At 43.2% G+C, this 25717-nt stretch overlaps 1 protein-coding gene across 2 annotated transcripts in view; it reads left to right on the top strand.

The window, feature by feature from the left end:
• Positions 1-2462: 2462 nt before the first annotated feature.
• Positions 2463-25717, top strand: part of BUB1 (BUB1 mitotic checkpoint serine/threonine kinase) — a 36839-nt gene continuing 13584 nt past the window's right edge. For both annotated transcript variants that reach the window (XM_056127425.1, XM_056127434.1), the window contains exons 1-15: positions 2463-2488; positions 5479-5538; positions 5619-5757; positions 7468-7664; positions 11416-11459; positions 13088-13188; positions 13874-13926; positions 14020-14204; positions 15962-16119; positions 20458-20702; positions 21619-21677; positions 22731-22859; positions 22948-23058; positions 23469-23568; positions 24715-24796. In XM_056127425.1, coding sequence (XP_055983400.1) covers positions 2463-2488; positions 5479-5538; positions 5619-5757; positions 7468-7664; positions 11416-11459; positions 13088-13188; positions 13874-13926; positions 14020-14204; positions 15962-16119; positions 20458-20702; positions 21619-21677; positions 22731-22859; positions 22948-23058; positions 23469-23568; positions 24715-24796 — 1689 coding nt within the window. The remainder of the gene's footprint in view (positions 2489-5478; positions 5539-5618; positions 5758-7467; positions 7665-11415; positions 11460-13087; positions 13189-13873; positions 13927-14019; positions 14205-15961; positions 16120-20457; positions 20703-21618; positions 21678-22730; positions 22860-22947; positions 23059-23468; positions 23569-24714; positions 24797-25717) is intronic.

Genomic DNA, 25717 nt, shown 5'->3' with positions numbered 1-25717 from the left:
GTTTTCTGAAGATTTTAGAGCTGATAGTGTTGGTTGAGTCATGTTATTATCTTCGTTCTTTGAAGTTGGTGGGATTCTATGTGCCTTTCCATTGGTTTTTCAGTTTCCTGCTATCCTGAGGTTGAATCTTTGTAGATTGACTCCCTTGGAGACTCTGATGAATTAGTCTGGGAGTTGTTCTTTTCCTTCCCTACCTAGCTTCACCCAGTGACAGGAAGTATAACTATGAACAGCATGAAATTTGCTGGTTAGAGCTGTCATGCTTTGGGAGACATGGCACTGGGCCCATTAATGTGGTGGCAGTTGGATATGGAGGCTGCTGGGACCTCACTAGAAGGGAGAGGACCTGCCTCTTCTCCTCAGGTCAAATAACTAATTTTCTTTTTGTTTTATTTTGGGGCCACACCCAGGGCTTACTGTGCTCAGGACCCTGTGCTCAGGGATCATTACTGATGGTGCTGGAGGATATGCAGTGCTGGGGATCAAACTGGGGTAAGTCACGTGCAAGATAAGCACCTTAACTGTACTCTCTCTTCACTAATTTCTTAAGGACAGGATTTTTTGAGTTAAATAAGGTTTGAATCAGGTGTAAAATAGAGTGAAGTCTATATATAATGCATGTTCAATGAACATTTCCTAACTGATGATTATTGAACTTTTCTCGGGCAGGAGTTGAGAATTTGAGTTGGTGGAAGGAAAATGTGCTGATTCCTGGGATGGTGAGAAGACTTAACACTGTATGGACTCCAGAGTGGCACCCTCTGAGGATAAGCCAAACTGATATTCTAGAAAAAATTCTAGAACTCAGAGAACACCGACATTTCCAGATGTTGCTAAATTGTTTGAATATTTAACTTAAGAAGTTGAGCCAGGAGAGAGTGAGACTTTCTCTCAAAGTAATCACATGAACAGCTCTTTCTATTTAACTTGCATTGCCAAGTACTTCTTGAAATAATCTTGAAAGGTAGAAAGGGAAGTCATTGAAGATCAAGGATCAGAGATGGTGAGGCTGAGTATGTTCCAAAAATACTCTTAGATATTTCAGCATATTATACATTTCTTTATAGACATCTGTACTCCTTTACAAGATGGCTCTTTTTGATTTATAACTTCAGAAAATGTTGCCTGCAGAGCTTCTAATTCTAACATGTTGAAATCTTCCTTGCTGGTATTATTAATCCTTGCAAGCGTCTCTGATTTTGTTGTTGTTTTTTTTTTTTTGATTGGGGAAACACCAACAAATATCAAGCTGTGAGTTCAGGGACCCTGTCTCCCAGGAATTCTCATCCAACCAGGCCAATGGTCAGTCTAGAACCCAAGTGCATGGTACTGATCTAAGCTAGAAGACCCTGTTCTTAGTTAAATACCTTCAAAATGCAAGACTAGTCCTTGGGTCCTATTGGCTTTGGGACACCCAGATTCACACGCAGGGTATTGGTCTTTCAGACCTCTTAAACCAAGCCAGAGGTATCCAAAGTTACCACCCATCGTTCATCAGCGATGCATGCAAATTTACATCACCAACCTCAAGTGCCCACCAGTGATTTAGTGACACTTTAGTTGCTAAGTCAAAGCCCACTTAAGTTGATGAATCACTGTCCTTCAGTACAGAATTCTGTGCTCTTCTAAATCTTCATGGCTGTCAACATCTGGGATTGCTTTTTTTCTTTTTCCTTTTGGTTTTTAGGCACAGCTGGATGCACACAGGTATCAAACGTGTGGCAGGGATCAGGGGACTATGTGCGGGTGCCAGGTTCGAAACCAGGCGGGACATGTGCCAGACAAGTTCCTTAGCCCACTACTAGATCCTGACCCAGCATCCTGGCTTTTCACAGAATTTGGGAACCTGGATGGATATCTCCTGCGGGGTTCCACCTATGAACGGAAGCTGCATTTCCCTCGGACTCTGTAACCTTAAATGAGACTTCGGCCCTACATCCAAGATTCGTTTTCATCTCTTCATGAACAGACATAAAACGCTTCTAGACTTCATAGGTATGATAAAGGGACCTAAGATGAGTTCAAGGTACTTTTCTGGGGGAACTTCCTCCTTTTTTTTTTTTAAAGCCTTCTCTGGAATGCCTTGCCGCCTAATTATGTAAGCCTGTTGCATAGCACGACTAGGTAAAATTTGAAAAAATGGGAAAAAAAAAAGAAAAACATCGAAATATGGTTCGGGACGCTGCAGTATCAAGGTACGGCAACCAGCAAGTCACAAGTTCCCAGGGCCCTTGCAGCGTCCACGCCCAGCGCGGAAGTGGGAGGAGCTCCGGTCAGCTAGGGAGGCGGGATGTGGTGTCCTGGCAACGACCCCGACGGTTGGCCAGGCGGCCTGCGGCGACGGCCAATCACCGGGCGTCCTGCAAAACGTTCGCTGCCAAGACTGCGGCTGCGCGGGAGATTCGAATCGGCGGCGGCTCCTAGGCCGGGGCGCGGGGCCGGCGACTGTGGTCCCACTTGCCATGGACAACCCGGAGAATGTCTTTCGGTAGGTGTCGCTCGGGTGGGGGGCAGGGGGGGCGACGCGGGGGCACAGACTTTGAGTCCGGGCGGCTGCGGGACTGGGGTCCTCGTGCTCGGGGCCGGCCCGCCCAGACCTGCCCCTCCGGTCCCCCACGGGCCTGGCCTTGGCCTTGTCCCCGGCTCCGCGTTCACCGTCCCCGCGGTGCCTGGGACCCCTCGTGGGGAAGTGCTGAGGGGCTTGCGAGCCGTGTCCCCACTGCTGTCCGCCAGGCATCGTGGCGCACCTGCACCCAGCGACGACCGCGCTGGCAGTTTGGGGAGAAATCGGGCGAATCGGGAGATGCGCCGAGCTCGTGTTTTAGTCTGTGAATGGAACCGATTCTGGGCTTATCGGGGCCCTGAAAGTACCAAAGAGTTCGAACCCAGAGGAGACGCCGGAACCGGTGTGTAGGTCTTACGACAGATTTGCAAAGCCTTTTTGTCCTTGAAATTTTCTGCTCCTGAGCCCGAGCAATTGTTCAGCCCGGAAGCCGCTGGACAGTCAATCCTTCCCTGCTCACGGCCAGGTAGATTCGATGGATCGATCGATCGATCGATCCCCTCTACTCCATAGGGTCCCCCGAATCCGGCCCGAGTGAGTCCTGAGCTCCGCCGGATGTGCTTCCACCCCCTCCAAAACCAGAATTCTACTCCAGAAGGGAGAAGTTTCAAAACAGCTCTCACTCTTAACCTGGGCTTTTAAAGTCCATGAATAACAAACACTTAAGGGGCGGGAAGAGCTAGCTGGGAGCATCGTCTTTATACCACCCTACTAAAATTTGTTAAAATATTGTAACAGTGTCTATAGACCCTGTTATCCTATAGACCCTATACCTTTATCCTGGACTGTCTCTAAAGCTTTTAAAGGAAATCTTTTGTGAGGAGGAGTAAAACTGGCTTGTTTTTTATATTATTATTATTATTATTATTATTATTTTATCAAGTAAAGTAAAGGCCCTTTTATTTTTTATTTTTATTTTATTATTATTTTATCAAATCTCATTCTTTAGATTCAGAAGAGGGAGAGCAAACTAAAGTCAAAATAATAATCTGTTACTTCAAGACCTTTTAACCATAAGTCCTCAAGGATTTCACTTTTACAAGTGTCTCCTCCCTCTTAAAAGGGAAAGCTGGTATCTCTGACTTGGATTTGTAAAAAATAATTTGCTTTAGTAAATGGAGCACGTTAGTATTTGCAGTGTATCTAGACCATTATACTGAGGGAAATTTGATTGGTAATGCAGATATGAAATGTTTAGTGGGTGATCTCTATTTCCCGAGAAACGTGCATTGCAGGGATTTATCTGCTATGAAGCATGAGAAGGAGATTTCCACTTGTCAGAAATAGAAGTATTCACTGAGATCTATGCCTAACTCTTTCAAACGCTCTAGTTTATTTTTTCGCGTGTTTCTTTTTGCAAATATAACGCATATAAAATATCTCTTAAATGTGTATGTTTGGTGGCAGAGCATATGCATTCTTCTTTTTTTTTTTTTGGTTTTTGGAGTCGAACCCAGCGATACACAGGGGTTACTCCTGGCTCTGCACTCAGGAATTACCCCTAGCAGTGCTCAGGGGACCATATGGGATGCTGGAATCGAACCCAGATAGGCCATGTTCAAAGCAAATGCCCTACGTGCATGTGCTATTGCTCCAGCTCCACATATGCATTCTTAATGAAATCAGATATAAAATTCTTTAGCTTATAACTTCCCTTGTAGAATTCTCCATCAATACATAGCGTCTTCTCATTCCTTTTATTGTGTGGTATTTCGTATATCATAATTGCTATTAAGAAATCCCCTGTGTATGGACATTTGGGTAGTTGACAATCTCTTGACATTGTAAATAATTCACCAGTGAAGTTTTGTACATGTGGCACTTTGCATCTGGTGATGTAGATATCTTCTAGATTTCTAGAAATGAGTTTGTTGGGTCAGAAGGTAATCTATCTTTTTGGGTATCAGTTCCTGGGCAGGGATGACAGAAGAAAGGATAAAAAATCATGTGATTTCATTGAAGACCTTTAGGTTTTAATGGGACTCTCAAAGGGGGAACATACAGTTCCATTGAGTGATTCCCATTGCCTATTCTGGGACTTGTTTTAGCTTTCTAACTGCTTTCCCTCTCTTGTTCTTACTCCCCAGCCCTTTCTTTACTTGGAGTGAAGAATCAACTTTTTAGATGAAAATCAGAACTTGGCACCTCTGCTCTTAAGTAGCACAAATTGCTCTGCCCTCTTAAATAGCTGCAGGGTTCACCCCTCAGGCTGTGCAGAAAATAAGAAATCTTGTCACTTTCTTACACCTTTTCCCTTTGTTTGTTTTTGTTTGCTGTGTAACCAGACATCATTTCACTTCTGCTTTTTGTTTTTTTGTTTACCACATGTCCCTACAAGTTCCCTGCAGAGAACTTAATTTACACTGGCTATTTTTCACTGAAGTGGTGGTGGATGTGTGGAAGTAGGGGATAGCTTGTGAGTGATGATCACTGGTTTGGGAGCATCTACTCCTCTGGGAGCATCTACGGAGACCCTTAGGGTGCCTTGGGCTGGCTCACTTCAATTCACCAGTCTAGTCTCAGCCAATTTCCTCAGAGTAAGGGGAGGTTTATTAGGAGGAGCAAAAGATTTCTGATCTGTCGCCCTGGTACTGGGCTCAAACCCAGGACTTCACATGTGCAAGGCCAGAGCCCTACTGCTGAAATGCATTAGGGTGATGCTGAGCCGAGCCTTCATCCAGCTCCCTCCTAGGCTGTGCTGCCTTGGATATGTACTTGTTCCTGGAAGAAACACAGACCACTTCTCAGTTTCCTGAGCATCTCTGAGTGAATGCTCTTTCAATATTTATAAATCATTTAAATCGAGCTTCTTAATTTTCTCTGTAAGATATATAGGTGATAAAGATTACATAAGTGGAACTCATATCTTAGGAATTATCACTAATAGCTCATGTGCTTATTTTGCTCTTTTCTAGGATGTTTGAAGCCCATATGCAGAGCTATAAGGGTGATGACCCACTTGGAGAATGGGAAAGGTTAGCATTTATTTTATTTTCTCCCATTCAAATCAATGATGTGCTGCCCTGGAAACTAATATTCTCCCTATTTTCTCCAGTTACATGCGGTGGGTAGAAGAAAATTTTCCTGAGAATAATGAATACCTGACAATTTCATTAGAACGCTTAATGAAAGAGTTTTTAGACAAGAAGAAATACCACAGTGACCCGAGATTTATCAATTACTGTTTAAAATTTGTAAGTATACTTCCAGATGTATAGTCAGCTCTATAATCATGTTATACTTTTGCTTCCTCTCCACCCCACCCCTAACCCCTGACACTGATATTATTGTTGGCTTTTGTTTTAATTCCTTTTATTTTTAGCTCGGCAAGCTACTGAGGGTATCTTGCCTGCACGGCAAAGCCTGGCAAGCTCCCCGTGACATATTCGATATGCCAAACACAGTAACAAGTGTCACAATGGAGATGTTACTGGGCCCGCTTTGAGCAAATCGATGAACAACGGGAGGACAGTGACAGTGATTTTTAGTCATATGTATATTAAAAATTTTATGATCAGAGTGATCATGGATCAGTGATCCATGCTAGGACCACTCTCCACATGCTCAGACGAGCCTCGCGCATGAAGGAATTGGCCGAGGAACCCAGGTGTGCAGGACCGGGGGCTGAGATCTCCAAGCCTGCTCGGATCTGGCCTCCTCCACCCAGATCCCCCATCTTCTACTAGCTAAACAGTTATACCCACCAACTGCCGTGTAACCCCACCAACGGCCAAGATCCAGAGACTATAAAACCAAGCTCCCGGAAGAGAACTCTAATTGTCTAGTTCTTGCTCTCAGAGAACCTGGCAGGCTACTGAGAGTATCCTGTCCACATATATGCCTGACTGGGAACACCTGTAAAGGTGATTAGAGGTTGCTCCAAAAGCCTCCCTCTCAGAGGCTCCCTCTCAGAGAGCCCGGCAAGCTTCCAAGAGTATCCCGCCTGCATGGCAGAGCCTGGTAAGCTACCCATGGCGTACTCGATATGCCAAAAACAGTAACAATGATGGTCCTCATTCCCCTGACCCTGAAAGAGCCCCCAACTAGCACGTGACGGGAATGAATGGAGATGTTACTGGCGCCTGCTCGAGCAAATCCAGGAACAATGGGATGATAGTGATAGTGATATGATCAGAGATATGTATTATAGAATCTTTGATTATGGAATCTTTGGATTATCAGAAACTAAACTTGGTACTGAAAGGAGATGACTGATTTAGGTCAGACTTTATTTTTATTTTTCAATTTAGTATTTTATTTTTTTTTTTGTTTGCATTGGGACCACAATCAGCTGTGGTCAGGGCAGTGCTCAGGGATCACCCCTGGCAGGGCTCAGGGGACCATGTGGGGTGCTGGGGACTAAAACTGGAGAGACTGTGTGCAAGGCAAGTGCCTTATCTCCTGTACTATCTCTCTGGCCCCTTACTTTCCCCCCCTCTAATTAAAATATTATTTTATTATGGGTTTATAACACTAAGTAAATTTCAGCAGGACAGTTTCACTTTGGTTCGACTTGAATGGTTTAGTTTCTTCAGTCTTGAAATTAAGAGTGGAGGGCAGAGCTGTTGATAAAATCATCAGTGCCCTGGGTTAGGGTACATGGATTTCTCACTAAGCTACGAAACACAACACAGAACCTGCAGAACCTGCGCAAGGTCAGAGTAAGATGGAAGTAGTTTTTTATTTAAAAGGGTAACACTGGAGCCCACCCTGATGGGAAGTAGTATGGACGACATGGGGGACAGTAGATGGAGGGAAAGGAAGCACATAACTTTCTGATTTGCAGCTAGAGACCTCCAGATGCCCTACCCAGAAGCATGGGTTATGGCAGCCCCTGAGGACCAACTCTGGGACAGACTCACTAGCAGTGCCCGTGTTCTGTTGTCTGCTCTGTGTTTCTGTAGGCTGAATGCAACAGTGACCGCCAGCAGTTTTTTGAATTTCTGTACAACCATGGCATTGGGACCCTGTCATCCCCTCTGTACCTAGCCTGGGCTGGGCACCTGGAAGGCCAGGGGCAGCTGCAGCATGCCAGCGCTGTCTTCCGGAGAGGAATTCAAAACCAGGCCGAACCCCGGGAGCTGCTGCAGCAACAGTACAGGTAGATAAAACAACAGGGCTCAGACCTTCCCACCGAACTTAGGTGGGTGCTGTCAGCGCATGAGAAAATTAGAGCACAGACCGGAGAGTAGGATAGAGGACAATCTGGGTTCAAATCCCAGGTGCTGCATATGGTTCCCCCTAACCCCTCCCCACTGTACAGGAGTGAGCCTGACCACTGCCTGGTGTAGCCCAGAACAACAGAAAATAAAATATTGTTATCTACATAGGGAACTACTTGCCATGGTGGAAAATATGGATCATATTACATAGTATAAAGGAAAAGAAATTGAGCCAAAATGCCACTGTTAACATTTTGGTGTATTTTTTGCTGATATCTTTTACTAAGCCTATTTTTAATAGTAAATTAAATAGTAAATAGTATTTTTAATAGTAAATTAAATTTCTTTCTGGTTATATGTTCTGTGTTGGGATGGGGGGAAGGTGGCAAAGAGCGGGGATGGAGGAAGTGGTCATGCCTATTGGTGCACAGATCTTGTTCCTGGCTCTGTGCCTAGGGGTCACTGCTGGGGGTTGGGGGTTAACCCAGGTGAACTGCAGGCAAGATAAATGCCCTACCCACTATACTATCTCTCCAGTCCCATATTCTGTGCATTATACTACTCTTAGGGCTGGAGCGATAGCACAGCGGTAGGGCGTTTGCCTTGCACGCAGCCAACATGGCCGACCCGAGTTCGATTCCTCTGCCCCTCTCGGAGAGCCTGGCAAGCTACCGAGAGTATTCGATATGCCAGACACAGTAACAACAAAGTCTCCAATGGAGACATTACTGGGCCCACTCGAGCAAATCGATGAACAACGGGAGGACAGCAGGAGCAAATACTACTCTTAAGGCTGGAGTGATATCATAGCGATAGGGCGTTTGCCTTGTGCGTAACCAGCCCAGCCGAGCCAGGTTTGATTTATCTGCCCCTCTTGGAGAGCCCCGCAAGCTACCGAGAGTATTTCGCCCGCATGCCAAAGCCTGGCAAGCTACCCGTGACGTATTCAATATGCCAAACACAGTAACAGCAAGTCTCAAAAAAATGGAGACGTCACTGGGCCCGCTCAAGCAACTTGATGAACAACGGGAGTACAGTGTTTGACAGTGTTTATACTACTCTTAGCCAGTTATAAACTAGTTATACTAGAAAAATGGCTATGAAATCAGTCCCAGGGTAGGTCAGAATTTGTTCTCCTATTGAACATTTAACTTGTTACCAACATTTTGAATCTTTTAAGGAGCAGCATAATGAGTTTCTTAATAATTGACCTTGCTCATTGCTGTTTATACTTTCCCTTTGATCAAATATATCTTGTCAGGGATTTTGAATGTACAGAAAAGTAAGAGACAGAAAAAACCTGTTTATATTTTAGCTCACATTCTTTTCTCTGCTTGTCATAGTGTTGCAAGCACACCTGACATTCCAATGCAAGTGTGTCTAGGTTTTTTCCTTTATCATAAAGGTATTTCCTAATGTAGTTTCCCTTCTAGTTCTTTCTAGTAGGTTCTCTGAATTGAAACTGTTAAGTCAAAGGAGATATAAAGAATTGCAAAGTTTGAGATCATAAAACCAAATTGCCTACTCAAGTGATTATTGTGTTTCTTTTTTGCTGTTCCTCTTTGATACCTCCCTGTACTTGTTACTTATTGTATCCCCTTAGAATCCTCAGGCTTTTTTTAAAAAAACTTTTATTGAATCACTGTGAGATAGACCTTTACAAAGCTGTTCATGATTGGATTTCGGTCATGCACTATTCCAACACCCATCCCTCCACCAATGTACATTTCCCAGCACCAGTGTCCCCAGGTTCTCTCCCATCACCCCCCAACCCCACCTCCTTCCTGCCTCCTCTCTCTCTCTCTCTCTCTCTCTCTCTCTCTCTCTCTCTCTCTCTCTCTCTCTCTTTCTCTCTCTCTCCATTGTGGTTTGCAATATTGATACTGAAAGGTAATCAAGAATATCTCTTTACCTACTTTTAACCTTCAGATCTTTTCCAGCGTGATCATTCCTTGCTATTATTGTCATACTGGTCTCTTTTTTATCTTACCTACCTGAGCCCACACACACTTGTGGATAGTTCCAACCATTGACTAGTCCTCCTAGCCCGTTTTCCCTGGCCGTGGATATTAGTGTTCTACTATATACATATTTTTTATGTACCACAGATAAATGCTATCATTCTATATCTGTCCCTCTCCTTCTGACTCATTTCACTCAGCATGATACTCTCCATGATACATCCATTTATAGGCAAATTCCATAACTTCGTTTTTCTAACAACTGCATAGTATTGGATGTGCCATAGTTTCTTTATCCATTCGTCTGTTCTTGGACACTCAGGTTGTTTCCAGATTCTGGCTATGGTGAATTGTGCTGCGATGAACATAGGAGTGCAGATGGTTTTTCTGCTGTTTTTTTTGGGGTCCCCAGGGTATATTCCCAGAAGTGGTATTGGTGGGTCATATGGTTTCTAGTTTCTAGTTTTATGAGAAATGTCCATTTTATTTTCCAGAAAGGCTGGACCAGTTGGCATACCCACCAACAGTGAAGGAGAATCCTTTTCTCCTCACATTCGTGCCAGCATTAGTTGCTCTTGTTTTGGGTGTGTGCCAGTCTCTATGGTGTGAGTTGATATCTCATTGTTGTTTAGATCTACATCTCCCTGATGAAGAGCATTTTTCCATGTGCTTTTGGTCATTCGGATTTCTTCTTTGAGAAAGTTTCTATTCATTTCATCACCCCATTTTTTGATGAGGTTGGAGGTTTTCTTCTTGTGGAATTCATCCAGTGTTTTGTATATCCTTGATATCAACCCTTTATCAGATAGGTATTAGGCAAATATCCTTTCCCATTCTGTAGACTTTCTTTGTATTTTGGTCACTGTTTCTTTTGAGGTACAGAAGCTTCTTAGTTTAAGATAGTTCCATTTGTTTATCTCTGTTTTCACTTGCTTGGCCAGTGGCATGTCATCTTTGAAGATACTGTTAGCTTCAATGTCGTGGAGGGTTTTGCCAACCTTGTTTTCAATGTACCTTCCTTACGGATTCTGGTCTGATGTTGAAGTCTTTAATCCATTTTGATCTGATTTTTGTACATGGTGTTAGATAGAGATCTGAGCCCTTTTTTTTTGCATGTAGCTGTCCAGTTTTGCCAGCACAATTTGTTAAAGAGGCTTTCCTTGTTCCACTTCACATTTCTTGCTCCCTTATCAAAGATTAGATGATCATATATTTGGTGGGGAGGGGGGTGTCAGTGTACTCAACCCTGTTCCATTGGTTTGTGGCTCTGTCGTTGTTCCAGTGTCATGCTGTTTATTTATTTATTTATTTTGGTGTTTTGGGTCACACCTGGTGATGCACAGGGGTTACTCCTGGCTCTGTACTCAGGAGTTACTCCTGGCAGTGCTCAGGGGACCATATGGGATACTGGAAATCGAACTTGGGTCAGCCGCGTGCAAGGCAAACGCCCTACCCGCTGTGCTATCTCTCCAGCCCAGTACCATGCTGTTTTAATTGTTACTACTTTTTAGTAGAGTTTGAGGGGAGGAATTTTTCTAATTGAAGTGTACTGGTATGATGACATTCCCAGAGCTTTGAAAAATTTAAAGCAGCTGTAAAATTCAACTTTACTTTGTTCTGTCTTTGATAATTGTATAAACTGTTTGTCATTTTTAGTTTTCACTTCAATCCAAATATATATTTAACCTATAAAACTAATCTAAATTTATGCCTTTCTACTATCCTTTAGGTTATTTCAGACACGCCTCACTGAAGCTCATTTGCCAGTTCAAGGTAAAGGCACATTTCCCAAAATGTCGCAGTTTACTCAATCTCCGAGTTACACTGCTTTTTCTTTTTCCTTCTTCCAAGCAAATCTTGGGTGGGGTGATAGCTCAGTAGTCAGGGGTACATGCTTTGCTTGTGCCAAGACCCAAGTTCAAATATGCAACAGGCTCTGGTGGTTCCCTGTGCCATGGAGTCCCTAACAGCTCTGCATTCCTGACTGAGCACAGCACTGAACCACGTGTGGTCAGGCTGAGTACCACTAGGACCGATCCTTTCTCCTCCTCCCCCTACCCCCAAAGGGCCTGTGAGTATTGCTTGTGAGACATCCTTCCAAAGAGCAAATCTGGGCTGGAGGTGGACCTTAGTGGTAGTGGTAGAGTGCCTGTCTCACAAGTATGAAACTGTGGGTTTAATTCTTGCAGGAATGATTCTATTGTCTTAGGCAATGGGGATACTCCCATAATAATGCCTGTTAAATAATCCTAGAGAGCAGGCAGGGATGATGCCTTCGGATTTTGAAAGACTTTGAAGAACTTTGAAAGAGCAATCACATGAAAAACATGCTGGTTTTGTATATTTTTTTAATTTTAAAAAATATCAAAATTGGGACGGGAGCAACGGAACAGTGGGTAGGGCATTTGCCTTGCACGTGGCTGATTCAGGTTCGATCCCTTGTATTTCATATGGCCCCCCAAGCACTGCCAGGAGTAATTCCTGAGTGCAGAGCCAGGAGTAACCCCTGAGTATTGCTGGATATGGCCCTAAAACCAAAAGACAAACAAACAAAATTGATAAAAATAGAGGATACTACTCCTGGAGTTTGAATTCAATAATATGTATCTAATACTTTTACAGAAATGTCGTATTTTTTTCTTAGAAATAAGTATTGCATTTTAGCAGTAAGCATCTTCTGTTATTTTAAATAGCACACTTAATTTATATTTCTTTTATGTCTTCCTTGGGCATCTTGAATTGGTAAGGAAATTATCTTGTTGGGGTCTAGAGCGATAGCACAGCGGGTGGGGTGTTTGCCTTGCACACAGCAGACCAGGGTTTGACTCCCAGCATCCCATATGGTCCCCCGAGCACCGGGTGTGAACCAAAAAGAAAAAGAAAAAAAGAAAGTTTAAAAAGAAAAGAAAATTATCTTGTTTTGTTTTTTAGCCACACCCAGCAGTGTTTAGGGCTTAATCCTGGCTCTGCACTCAAGCTCACTCCTGGTGATGCTCAGAGAAACCATATGAGGTGCTGGGGATCGAACCCAGGTCATTTGTGTGCAAGGCAAACCTTCTATCTCTCTAGCCCCAAGAAAATTATCTTTACATTTTTCCTATCTAAAAAGTGTGGGGGGTCTTGTTGATTTTTTTAAATTATAGTTTTTAATTGAATCACAGTGAGATACACAGTTACAAAGTTGTTTATTATAGGGTTTCAGTCATACAATGTTCCCAACACTTGTCCTTTCACCAGTGAACATTTCCCACCACCTGCGTAGTCAGTTAAAAGAGTTTGACTTCCTTTTCTGAGAGAATGGGCTTATTTCTTATGTTATTTACTGCAGGGTCAGGAGACTAGCTCTAATCATTTTATCCAGTATGAGTTTTCTTGCATTTTTCTTTTCTATTCCCCAATAGCCAGGGCATTGGCACCTCTGCAGGAGAATCAAATTTTAAACAGAACAGTGACATCAAAATCAAATCCAGAGAATGGCTCAGCCTGCTGCTCTAAGAACCAGGTATGAACTATGTTTCTGGGACATTGGAAAATGGTTGCCTCAAAGATTTCATTTCACTCAGTAACTTGTTTGCTTGCTTTTGGTTTTTGAGCCATACCCAGTGGTTGCTTGGGGGGTCACTACTACTGGTGCCTGGGGGACCATGCAGTGGTATACCTGGGCCTTCTGCACGCAGTGCATGCCTTCTACTCCCTTTCTCCCTGGCCCCAGATTTGAATAGCTATATTTTTGTGCGGCCGACCCGGGTTCGATTCCTCCATCCCTCTTTGAGAGCACGGCAAGCTACTGAGAGTATCCCGCCTGCATGGCAGAGCCTGGCAAGATACCTGTGACATATTTGAAATGTCAAAAACAGTAACAAGTCTCACAATGGAGGCGTTACTGCTTGAGCAAATCGATGAACAATGGGACAACAGTGCTACAGTGCTACGCAGTTTTTGTTTTGGGATCCATACACAACAGTGCAGGGCTTACTCCTGATTCTGGGCTCAGGGGTCATCCAAGCAGGGTTTAGGGAACCTTGTGGGGTCCTGGGCATCAAACCCAGGTTAGCTGCTTGCAAGGCAAACACCTTGCCCCTGATCTGTCTCTCTAGCCCCTCAAGCTCTTACATATTTGTGAAGAATTGAGCTCTGGGTTTCTTGTATTTTTATATTCACTGATTTTTTTTTTTTTATCTCTCCAGGGTTCAGAACTTTCTGGAGTTCCATCTTCAGCTTGTGATGCAGAGTCAAAAAGGCAAGTCTTATCAGTGCTGTAATGTCTTCCTTAGTTCCCTTCAAGATTTGCTGGACTATGCTATTGTGAATAATGTATTTTTCCCCATTATAGAGACCAAAGGGTGATCATGATTTCTAAATCCGGATATTCTGTACCCCCATCCTCAGCAGCCAACGCTGATGTTCAGCAAGTTGTAATGTATTGCAAGGAGAAGCTTATCCGAGGAGATTCAGAATTTTCCTTTGAAGAACTGAGAGCCCAGAAATATAGTCAGCGGAGAAAGCATGAACAATGGGGTACTTTCACTAACATTTGAGATAATCTGATTTTGTTTAAAATGAGCATTATTCTGAGTAGTTACATTTTTTTCATTGATTGTTGGTCAGAGAATATGCAAAAGAAAGTATGCAATAGGGGCTGGAGAGATAGTTAAGCAGGAAGGGTGTTTTCCTTGCACACATCCAGCCTGGGTTCTATCCCCAGCACTCCATATGCTCCCCAAACCAGTCAGGAGTGATTGTTGAATATTGAACCGGAAGTAAGCCCTGAGCACTGACAGGTGTGACCCCCAAACCAAAATAATAATAATTTTTTAAATAGTTTGCACACATGAGAGATTTGAACTATTATGTTAACAACTCTAGACCTTTGGTCAGATATTTATATTGTGACAGGATTTAATGAAATTTGGATTTGGAGTAAAGAGTTTTCTAAAATTTTCTGCTGCTGTTAATACGCCCTGAGGGAGTCATGCCAGGGCTATTTATTGATTGGACCAGATTTTGTTCCTTGCAGGGAAAACACTGTTGATACCACTTGTGTTGTCTCCTTGCAGCATGGTCCCCAATGAGTGTTGTTCCATTAAGGGCTGAATTATTTGGAATCCAGTCAGTCTGTTGACTTCTCTTAATTGTTCATCATTTCCCAGTCTGTCAACAACTGAGAGATTAAACAGGTGATACGCCTAGAGGATTGAGTTCGAACCATAGACTTGGGAAAATTTTCTTTCACACAATATGAACTGAAGTTACAGCAATAGTGTGTATGTGGCTTAGTTATGCTAACTAGTGGTCATTTTAACCTTTTAGTACCCTGGACTCTGATTTCTTCTTAGAAAACACCTAAGGATTTATTTTTGTTTATTTATTTTTAGATTTGTTTTGTTTTGTTTTGTTTTTGTAGCATTGTTAGGCTGGAGCGATAGCACAGCGGGTAGGGCGTTTGCCTTGCACAGGGCCGATCTGGTCAACCCGAGTTGGATTCCTCCGCCCCTCTCGGAGAGCCCAGCAAGCTACCAAGAGTATCTCGCCTGCATGGCAAAGCCTGGCAAGCTACCCGTGACGTATTTGATGTGCCAAACACAGTAACAACAAGTCTCACAATGGAGACATTACTGGGCACGCTCGAGCAAATCGATGAACAATGGGAGGACAGTGACAGTGACAGTTTATAGCGTTGGGCCTCACCTGACAATGCCCAGGGCTTACTCTTGGCTTTGCACTGATGGGTCACTCTTGGTGGGGCTTGGGTTACCATTTGGGGAGCCAGGTATCAAACCTGGATCAGCCACATGCAGAACAAGCCCCCTACTCAGTGTACTATTGCTCCCACCTTGTTTTTGGAGAAAGAAAAAAACTTGATTTCCAAGTGAGTTAGTTACATGGTCATTGTTTCGATAAGTGTTTAGAATCATACTATGAACTTTTGAAATGTCTTTGTTATTAAACATGTGAAGTTTTGATAACTCAAAAGTAATTGTGATTACATAATTAAAATGCAACTCCCACTGGGACCAGAGTCCACTGGTTCCAGCGAGTAGAGCACTCACCTTGCACAAGTTCAATCCCTGGCATCCCATGTGGTCCCCTGAGCTGGCATCACCAGCTGTATCCCCCACCCCCACCCCCAAAAAAGAAAATGGCCATTTTCATTCTAATAACCTAACACACATGGAAAAAATTAATAAAAATTAAATTATTCAAAATATAATATTTTCCTTTTGATAACTTGATATAAACTAGCTTGCCAACCAATTTTTTGGTTTTTCCTAAAGTAAATGAAGATGAGCAATACATGAAAAAAAAAGAAGCCAACGCTTTTGAAGAACAGCTATTAAAACAGAAAATGGATGAGCTTCACAAGAAGTTGCTTCTAGTAGAAGAGCCATCCTGTGAGAACCTGGGCAGGAAACCTCTCCAGGAAAGGTCTGAGGTGTGTACTGCTCTTCACTGATGCTGTCCCATTGATTTCCATATTCACTTTTCCTCCTTCGCTGTGGTGTCATCGGGGAGTTACACACCAGCCTGCTCGCACACTGAGCCCCAGTGGCCAGGGCAGGGTGCACTTCCTCAGTCCTGGTGCTCCTGCAGTTTCCGGGTAAGGTCTAGTTGGGGCTCATTGTGGCACTCATGCATATATCTGCAGGTGGTGACTTCTGGTTTGGCCAGTACATAGCTTCTGGGTGTGGTGCTACCTGGGAGGGCTGGTGGCGCTCACACAATTTTGCTGCAATGCTGCAAACACTTGGCTCTGACCTGGGGACTGCACATTCTTTTCCCAGTATTGGACATCCCAAACTCAGAGCTGCCTGCCTGCTATTGGTACTGGTGGGCAGGGTATCTTGCTCAGAGGTGATTTCCAGCACCTCTGTGCTTGGGGGAACCACATGGTGCCAGGGATTGAACTGGGTTTGGCTACCTGTTAGACAAGCGTTTTAATCCTTGGAGCTTGATACTTTTTTTTTTTAATTTTTATTAGTGAAACACCATGAGGTACCGTTGTAGACTTACAAATTTTTGTGCTTGGGTTTCAATTATACAATGATCAAATACCCATCCCTCCACCAGTGCCCATTTTCCACCACCATGGATCCTAGTATCCCTCCCACCCCCATCTCCCCCATTCCACCCTGCCTCTGTGGCAGGGCATTCCCTTTTGTTCTCTCTCTCCTTTTGGATGTTGTGGTCTGCAAAAGAGGCATTGAGTGGCAATCATGTTCAGTCCATAGTCTACTTTCAACATGCATCTCCCATCCTCGGAGGATCCTCCAAACACCCTTTATTTGGTGCTCCCTTCTCTATCTGAGCTGCCCTTTCCCCTAGAATGCCTGGCTGCCTCTAAGCCCTGGAGTAATCCTCCTGGTACTGATCTCGGCTATTCTTGGGTATTAATCTCCTATTTTGTTACTTTATGTCCCCCAGATGAATGCAGTCCTTTTATGTCTATCCCTCTCTTTCTGACTCATTTCGCTTAGCATGATACTTTCCATGTAGTACCACTTGTATGTAAATTTCATGACTTCATCTTTTCTAACAGCTACATAGTACTCCACTGTGTAGATGTGCCAAAGTTTCTTTAACCAATCATCTGTTCTTGGGCACTCAGGTTTTTTCCAGATTCTGGCTATTGTAAAGAGTGCTGCAATGAACAAACAAGTGCAGATGTCACTTCGACTATACATTTTTGCCTCTCTGGGATATATTTCCAGGAGTGGTGTTGCTGGGTCAAATGGGAGCTCAATTTCTAATTTCTTGAGAATGGTCCATACTGTTTTTCAAAAGGGCTGAGCCAGTCGGCATTCCCACCAACAGTGAAGGAGTGTCCCTTTCTTGCCACATCCGTGCCAGCACTGGTTGCTTTTGTTCTTTTGGATGTGGGCCAGTCTTTGAGGTGTGAATCTCATTGTGGTTTTGATCTTCATCTCCCTGATGTTTAATGATGTAGAGCATTTTCTCATGTAGAGCTTGATACATTTTTACCACTGGGGCCATCAGGTAGGCCTTTGTTTTTTATTTTTTGCTCCTGATTTGTTTTGGTTTTGTAGTAAAATTTGCTAAATGTAGCTAAAGAATATCTGAATTTTAAAAATAATTTTGCAGAAATTTAAAAAATAATTCTGCAGAAGTGTTAAAAAAAAAGTACAGTGAGGAAAGAAAGTTACAGAACAGGATGTGTGTGGGGCTGGAGCAATAGCACAGCAGGTAGGGCATTTGCCTTGCATGTGTCTGATTGGGGTTCGATTCCCAGCATCGGTCCTCTGAGCACCTCCAGGAGTAATTCCTGTAATTCCTGAGTGAACAGCCAGGAGTAACCCCTGTGCATTGCTGAGTGTGACCCAAAAAGGAAAAAAAAAAAAAAACAGGATGTGTGTTATTTTTTGTTTTGGGGATTTATTTTATGGTGCCAGAGACTGAGCCTTGAGCCTCACACATGCAGAACAAGTGTTGTGCCAATGATCTACATTGATCTACATCCCTGGTCCTTATTACATTTTTATCAGACTGTACATGCACGTTTGTATATTTATTATATATATCCTTTCTGATTTTCTGATATACTGAGCCTGGCAAGCTATCGAGAGTATCCCGTTGCATGGCAGAGCCTGGCAAGCTCCCCGTGGAGTATTCGATATCCCAAAACAGTAACAAGTCTCACAATGAAGACGTTACTGGTGTCCGCTTCAGCAAATCGATGAACAACGGGAGGACAGTGCTACAGCACTACTATTTTTAAAATAGAATTTAAACAATCTCATTTGTCATGTAAACATACTTCTTTTTTTCCACTGTTTAATGTATTTCGACACCAGTCCCACCATTATTATTTGGAATTTTCCCACTACCACTCAAATCTGCTGGAAAGGCAATGCTAGACAATTTGTCTTGTGTTGCTTGTTATGAATAGCATATAATGTTGCACGTCTGCAAGAGTGGCTGTGCACTCCTGGAATTCTAAAATTTTAATACTTAGGATCTGAAGAGATCTCTGCAGCGAGTTGCTCGGTTCCGAGATTTGTTTGTGTGTCTCTGGATCAAGGCCATTTAGGAACTTAGTAAGTCACTGAGGGCAATTTGTGGGTGTCATCTCAGAGTCCCATGGGGCAGGGGTGGGGAAGCTGTTTTATTTTTTTAGTCATTTGCATTTCATTTCTCGTACAGTTAAATTTGCCATAGGTGATTTATTCAAAGAGAGCGATAAAATAATTGTTTTGCTTTTTTCTTTTGCTGTTTTCTTTGTAATTCTCTTCCATTTATTTCCAAACTCCCCCCAAAGAAACTGGAAATAGCTTTTCATTAATGTTATGCTACATGAAGTGTATTTCTTTTTTTTTAATGGTGAGGGGACCATTAAAAAGTGTCTTTAGAATTAGCCAGCTGGACTCCTTTCATGATATCAGTTTTGTTGGTGTGTTCCGCATCCTGCTCAGGATCCAGAGAACACAGGTCTTCTTCTCTTCATCACGTCTGAGCAGAGCTTGTACTTGGCCACTCTCGTGTCATAAGGGCTTTGTCACAGCCTGTTTGATCTGGTGCCTGTGACTTTGGCATCCACAATGAACACAAGTGTGTTGTTGTCTTCTCTCTTCACGGTTGACTTTGTGGTCAGAGGGAACTCGATGATGCCACAGTGGTCACGCTGGTTTCTCCCAGGGTCTCTGGGCTGCCTTCTCAGGCGCAGCCTTTGGGGTCTTGGGAAAGTGGGTGAGGCGCAGGTCCTCTTTTTGAGACCATGGATGCCTTTTACCTCCTCTCTTGGCCTTTATAGTTTTGGCTTTGGCTTCAGCTTTAGGAGGGGCAGGAGCTTCCTTCTTGGCCCTTGGTGCCATCTCTGTGAAAGGGTGTTCATTGGGGACACTCTTGGTGTTGCTTCGCTTTGCCTCTCAGGACTTTCTTCCTCCTCAAGGCCACCCTCCGAGCAGCTCTCTCCTCTCCATCCTTTCCTGTGGTGTCTTTTGGTTCTTCTCCCCTCCGTTTTGGTGGTACACACACAAAAAAGTCTCCATTGACATTTCTTTTTAAATCTGTATGAGGTCATATTTCTTCCATAAAAATAGAGATCATTTTTATTCTTTGTTCATACTCGCTTGAGTATTCAGTGAGGCATGAAATTCTGGGTGGAAAATTGTCTCTTTGGCACTTCTGCAGGCCCTGTTCCCTGTCTTCTGCCTTCCATGTCTGTATGAACACGAGTCATTCTGGTTCCTGGTTCTTCATCCGGGACCTTTACTCTGGGGGTGTAGGAGTGTCTCTCTCTAGCATGTGACGTGATGGTTATGTGCTGGGTGTTTATCTTTCCAGCTGTTATACTCAGTGTTTGGACATTCTAGTCCTGGGGAATGTTTTCAGGGGTTTTTGTATTCTCTGTAACTGATTTCTAAGACTCATAATAGTAATCTATCCCATACTAATCCCCTAACTTTAACTGTTTCCTCCTCTTTTCTACTTTTGTGCATTTTGTTTCTTAAATTTCGAGGAGATTATATTAACTTTGTATACTCTGGCTTCTCCAGATAGCATAAATCTTTCACCTTTGAGAAGCTCTCATACCCACTGGTGGTTGGGTCTGTACACTGGCAAAGGGACAGGTGTTGGTACATTATAAGATGGAAACCAAATTATGAACAACTTTGGAATTGTATATCTCACTGTGATTCAATTTTTTAAATGTTTTTTTAAAAAAAGAAAGAAAAGGAAATCTCTCCTACCACCTGGAAATAGAGTAGTATTCTGGGTGTCATGTCTGTTTCTCTTTGTTTGCTTGATACTAAAGGTTCATCCTGCATGTCTGGGGTCGAGTGCTGTCTCCCAGCAAGAACTGAGAATTCCACCCCTTCCTGCCTTCAGTCAACAGACAGTCAACGTCATGGAAGAAAAACCTCAAGAGGAAATTCCTGTCCTTCCTCTTCACCCAAATTCTGTCACCCCAACCGTCGGCCAGAGTATTGCTCCTCCCGTCCCTTTGCCCTCCCAGCTTGTGCCACAAACTATATTTGTCGGGACCAGTAAAGATGCCAAGTGAGTAGAAGATTCTAGCAATGACAGGGATGGGAAAACCCTCTGTAGACTTTTTTCCATGATCTTCTGGATCCAGAGAGGAATAAATGATTCTGGGTTTTAACAATGACTTTTAGATGGACTATTGTTGAACAAACACCTTCTCAGAATATTAGCCCCAAATCTTTCAGAGTTATTTATTTATTTTGTACTTTTTGAAAGTTTTTGTGAGGTGAGGAAAAAAAAATTCTGTTTTTGAAAAAAGAATATTTACCTTACTTCTCTCTTAAATCAGAAATTGTGAAGATCAGGCCCTCACTGTTAATCACCTTTCTCTGCAAAAATGCATTGTGGTGATACCTCAGTAGAAATTTATAAACTTAATTTTATTGTAGTTTTAATTTAACTTCTTAGAGTTCATTGAGGGATTGTGACAACTTTAAATAATTGATGGTATGTTCTACCATCAAAAACTATGATCAGTAAATGTCTAGTGTTTTATCTTTTTGCTCTCATGATCCCTGATAGCTTCTGGAGAACGATGCATTGTGGAAATGGACTCATCACAACAAAGGTGGCCCTTGAACTCCGGTCCTTCCCCATTGCATGATGGGGGACCGACATTGGCCACCCAGTTTTGGTGTGATAGCCTGTGTAATGGGATCACTTGAAAATGGTGAACACATAAACTCTCCTAATACATATAATAATGATTGTTGTGGTGTGCAAATACAGACTCGCTGAGTCAAGGAAATATTTAGTACTTGGTCAAGAATTCTTTTTCTCAAAGGAATTTAAAGGAAAATTGAAACATTTCATTTATTTTATTCTAGAGATATACTAAAACCTGGCAGCTTCCCCTTATTCTAACAACAGACTTTTGGTTGCTGATCTTCACTGCACTCCTTTATTGAGAGTTGATTGGTTTCTCTTCCAGATGTGTGAATGAAAGTACTCATGAATTCAAACTAGAGAGCAGAACAGAGGTAAAAGAAGGTAATGTTTCATTCTAAGTGTGTTTCTGGCCTGGTTAGCCGGGTCTCAGAGATCTGATTGGTGGCTGTGGTTCATGAAACTCAGTCTTCATGAACTTGGGTGCTCACATTCTAGTTCTTAGGATGCAGTGGCTCTGGAAACCCCACCTCACTTTGAATGCAAATAGAATTCCCCTTGCCAGCCATATCTTATTATTTAGAATATTCTGGAAGCATGGTAAGTGAACACTTTTAAGTGTTTCAGCGGAGCCATACAAGTCATCTTGAATATCTTCTGAGTGGGGGAGATTAGTTAGAGTCTAATTAGGAGTTTTGGTGCTGTTTGGTGGTACTTTTTGTTAGAGGCATTGGAATCTAGGTGAGATTACTGAGACTCACTTTATTTCCGCCCCATCTGACCATGTGACCCTTTTCATTGACAGTTGCTACTCCAGACATCTGAGACACACTTTTCACCTGGCCTCACCTCATGCCAGTTCCCAGCCAGATACCAGCACAGCTAGCTGGGGTGCAGAGAGGGCCCAGAACAGCACTCAGAGAAAGTAATGCTTGAGTGAGAGCCTGAGAGGGAAACTGTTCCTCAGATAGAAACTTTCCCTGTGTGTTCTCAGCCCCAGAAGGAGGAAGATTAGGTCTGGGCAACTTGGGCCCAGCCTGTGCCCCTGCCCGGACCTAACCAAGTAGGACAGGAGGGTCAGTCCCAAGATTTTCAGTGTGCCTCTTGAGTGGGTTCTTGGGGGGCCGTCCAGCCAAGGGTGCTGCTGGGGTATAATCTTAGACCAGGCCCTTAGGTCTGGGCTTTTATATACTTTTCCTTTTTGTAAAGGAGGATTCTTGGCATACCTTTTCCCCCACCACCCTGGGACGATTGTGCAAAGATGGCACAATGATAGGAAAATACTACAATAAGGTGCTTTGTGAGCATCCTTCACACCACTGAGATGTCTCCATGGAACCATGTCTAGAGTCTGTTACAGAAGTAGGTTGAAGTGTGCTCTCTCAGGTGGGTGGTTTCCCCGTCCCTAATTGCATTTTGTCCTCATGTTCTTAAAAGGCCGCGAAGTACACAAGGCTGTCAATCCAAGTTCCTTTCACACAACTCCAAACACGTCCCTGGGGACGGTCCAGGCCACACCCTCCAAGGTGCAGCCCTCTCCCACGGTGCACACGAAGGAAGCGCTTGGTAAAGGCTCTGCGTGGAAGGATGGGTGGGGGGCGGCGGGGCTCCCCGTGGTGGCCACTCCGTGCCTTCAGCTCTCCTTCCTTTGCAGGTTTTATCATGAACATGTTTCAGGCTCCTACGCTGCCCGATATTTCTGGTGACAAAGATGAGTGGCCTGCTCTTGACCAAAGTGAAGATGCATTTGAAGCCCAGTTCCAAAGTAAGCACAGTTGGCGTTGGAGCCATGGGATGCATCGGCTTTGTGGTTGGTTGGTGCAGGAAGGCCCTTTGGAGGCCTTGGGCCCAGAGCGCAGGGATCCTTCCTTCCTTCATGAAAGGGGGAAGGAAACCTTGAGTGTGTTACTGAGCCTGGCAACAATAGCACTATGTGACGAGCGTGAGGACCCCGTGCCCTGTGTATGGCAGGAGCCTGAGGCCTGTGACCAGGGGTAGTTGCTTCATCTCAATGTAGAGTAACTTCCTCATTCCCTAGCATTGGAAATCTGATCCTAGTTCCTTGCTGTAAGCTGATAGTCGACTTTCTTGTTCATAGTTTAACAATCACGTACAAGTAATTTTCCCTAATGTGATGATTTAATGCACTTTTCCCCCCCTCCCTCTATGTCACAGAAAATGCAAGGTCTTCTGAGGCTTGGGGAGTCAATAAGGTTATCTCTTCCATGTCATTGGCTTTTTCTGTGTTTGAAGATGGAAACAAAGAGAATTATGGGTAAGAAAAATCTCAGTTAAAACCACACTGGAAAATCATGATATCCCAAGAATGTGGGCTGCCAAAGAGGTTCTTGAGATAAATAGGGGTGAGGTAGTAAGGAAATCAAAGGGTCTGCGTCCAGCCCTGTGGTGCCCTTGCTGGGCTGAGGAGACAGGGCACCAAGACAGTGACTGGCGCTTGAGAACCAGTCTTCCACAACAGAGGCGCGCTCAGCAGGGACATGGCCAAATTCCAAGTGATCTGAGAACTACTGAACCAGGTTGGCATGAAGCTTATTAGATGTGAATGAACTCACAGAACAGAGGCCCATAGAATGACTGTTAATATTTGCAGGATTAGAGTATCCAAATAGTAAGTGTTTTCTATTGTTTGGGGGGAGTGTGTGTATGGTGAAGGGAAGTGAATTAAAGAGCCCTTTCTGGGGAAGGTGCTGGGATAGAATCAGGAATATTTCCTGCAGTCGTTCTAAGCCGTGGAAAGCGAGATCAGTGAGAATTCAAGGTATCCCAGTGTAGAAGAGATTACTCTGAGAGAGGAAACAAAAAGGGCCTGCTAACCTTCAGAGAGAAATTTCATGGCCAGATCAAGCACTGGAAACAAGGAAAATGGACAGCTTCTGTGACATTCTGGGTTGGGGGCAGAGGGGTGTTGGTTTTGGACTGAGCTCCACCCAGTGATACTTCAGTCACTCCTACTGGTACTCATGACCAAAGATGGAACCGAGGGCAACTGCAGGCAGAGCTTGTATCCAAATCATTGAGCTCTCTGTAACCTAAGCCCCAGGACATTCTGTTGGTCTGAACTCTTTTTCTGGATCCTAAAACTTTTGTTGTAGCTGGGATCAACTGGTATCACTTATACATACAAAACATGCTCTCTACATCTGAGTTCTCTTTCCAGCCTAAAATTTTGAACTCTATAATAGGAATTTCTGAGCTTTTCACCCTTGCATAAGGAACTAGATGATCTGCTTTTACATACATATTCAAGTTAATCCGATTTACTACAACTGTTGTAAAGGTAAAGAATAAGTGGACTGATGCTAACTGAATGGGGTGGGTGGAGAATGTTTCTGACACTCAGTGAAGAAGTAGCATTTATTTTTTCAGCATATTAACTATAATTTTGCAAATCTTGCCTTAGATTACCACAACCTAAAAATAAACCTCTGGGAGCCAGAACCTTTGGAGAGCGCTCTGTAAGCAGTTTTCCTTCAAAGCCAAATGTAAGTAAGTTTTAGCTTTGTTTGCAAAATGTTACTTAAAAACTTTTCCCCTTCATTTTAGCAAATGATTTTGCCAATCAGATGAAAGAGGATAGGTAAAACTATGCTAAAAAAATAAAAATAAAAAAACAAAATACAATATTGAGTACCTGTTATGTGCTGGGCACTATGCGAAATACAGAAACCAATAAATAAATAAATAATTGATAACATCTTTGCCCTCAAAGATCCTTCTCTTAGGAACCAATGAGGGGAGAGATATTTTTTCCCTAGACCTAAGAATTAAGACCAGGGCAAGGGACAAAAAAACAAAAAAAACCAAGATGAGCCTAGAGCAGCTTATAGTGGAGAAAGTAAGAAAGGCAAGTTTTTTGTTTGTTTTTGTTTGGTTTTTAAAGAAAATATAGGGGCAAAACAAAAGAACATAGGAGCCCACCTAAAGAAGTCAATGGCCCACCTGGACAATTTGAGCAAGGAAATAAATAGAATAAGATAGAATTAGATTATAGCCCCCCAAGTTAAATAAGTATTCATACCAGTAAAAAGTAAAATGGGAGAAAAGGGACAAAACTTCCTTATTCCATGCAATATAGATTGGCAGCAGAGAATAAATGTTTCAGGATAGCTCCACAGATAGAAAATCAGTGAATGAAATTTTAAGATGAAATGGTATTTGTTTAGGCGCTTAGGTATCATGCCCAAATCATTGACTAAGTACTGGAGGTTTGACATTTGTCCCTGACTCTGGATATTTCTCCTTCTTGGAGTTGTGTTGCTACCATGAGGCCTCTCATGGGATGTAAAAAGGACACTGTACCCGTGGCCCTCTCTCCCAGATCTACCCCAGTCTGTTAGGAGAAAATGACCCAAATTGTAGGTAATCGCAGTGAGTGTAAGGGACTAGGGAAGACAATACAGAGG

The sequence above is a fragment of the Sorex fumeus genome, unplaced genomic scaffold, assembly GCF_029834395.1.
Source record: "Sorex fumeus unplaced genomic scaffold, SorFum_2.1 ptg000006l, whole genome shotgun sequence".
Classification (NCBI taxonomy): domain Eukaryota; kingdom Metazoa; phylum Chordata; class Mammalia; order Eulipotyphla; family Soricidae; genus Sorex; species Sorex fumeus.
This window is presented reverse-complemented; position numbering and strand designations above follow the sequence as displayed.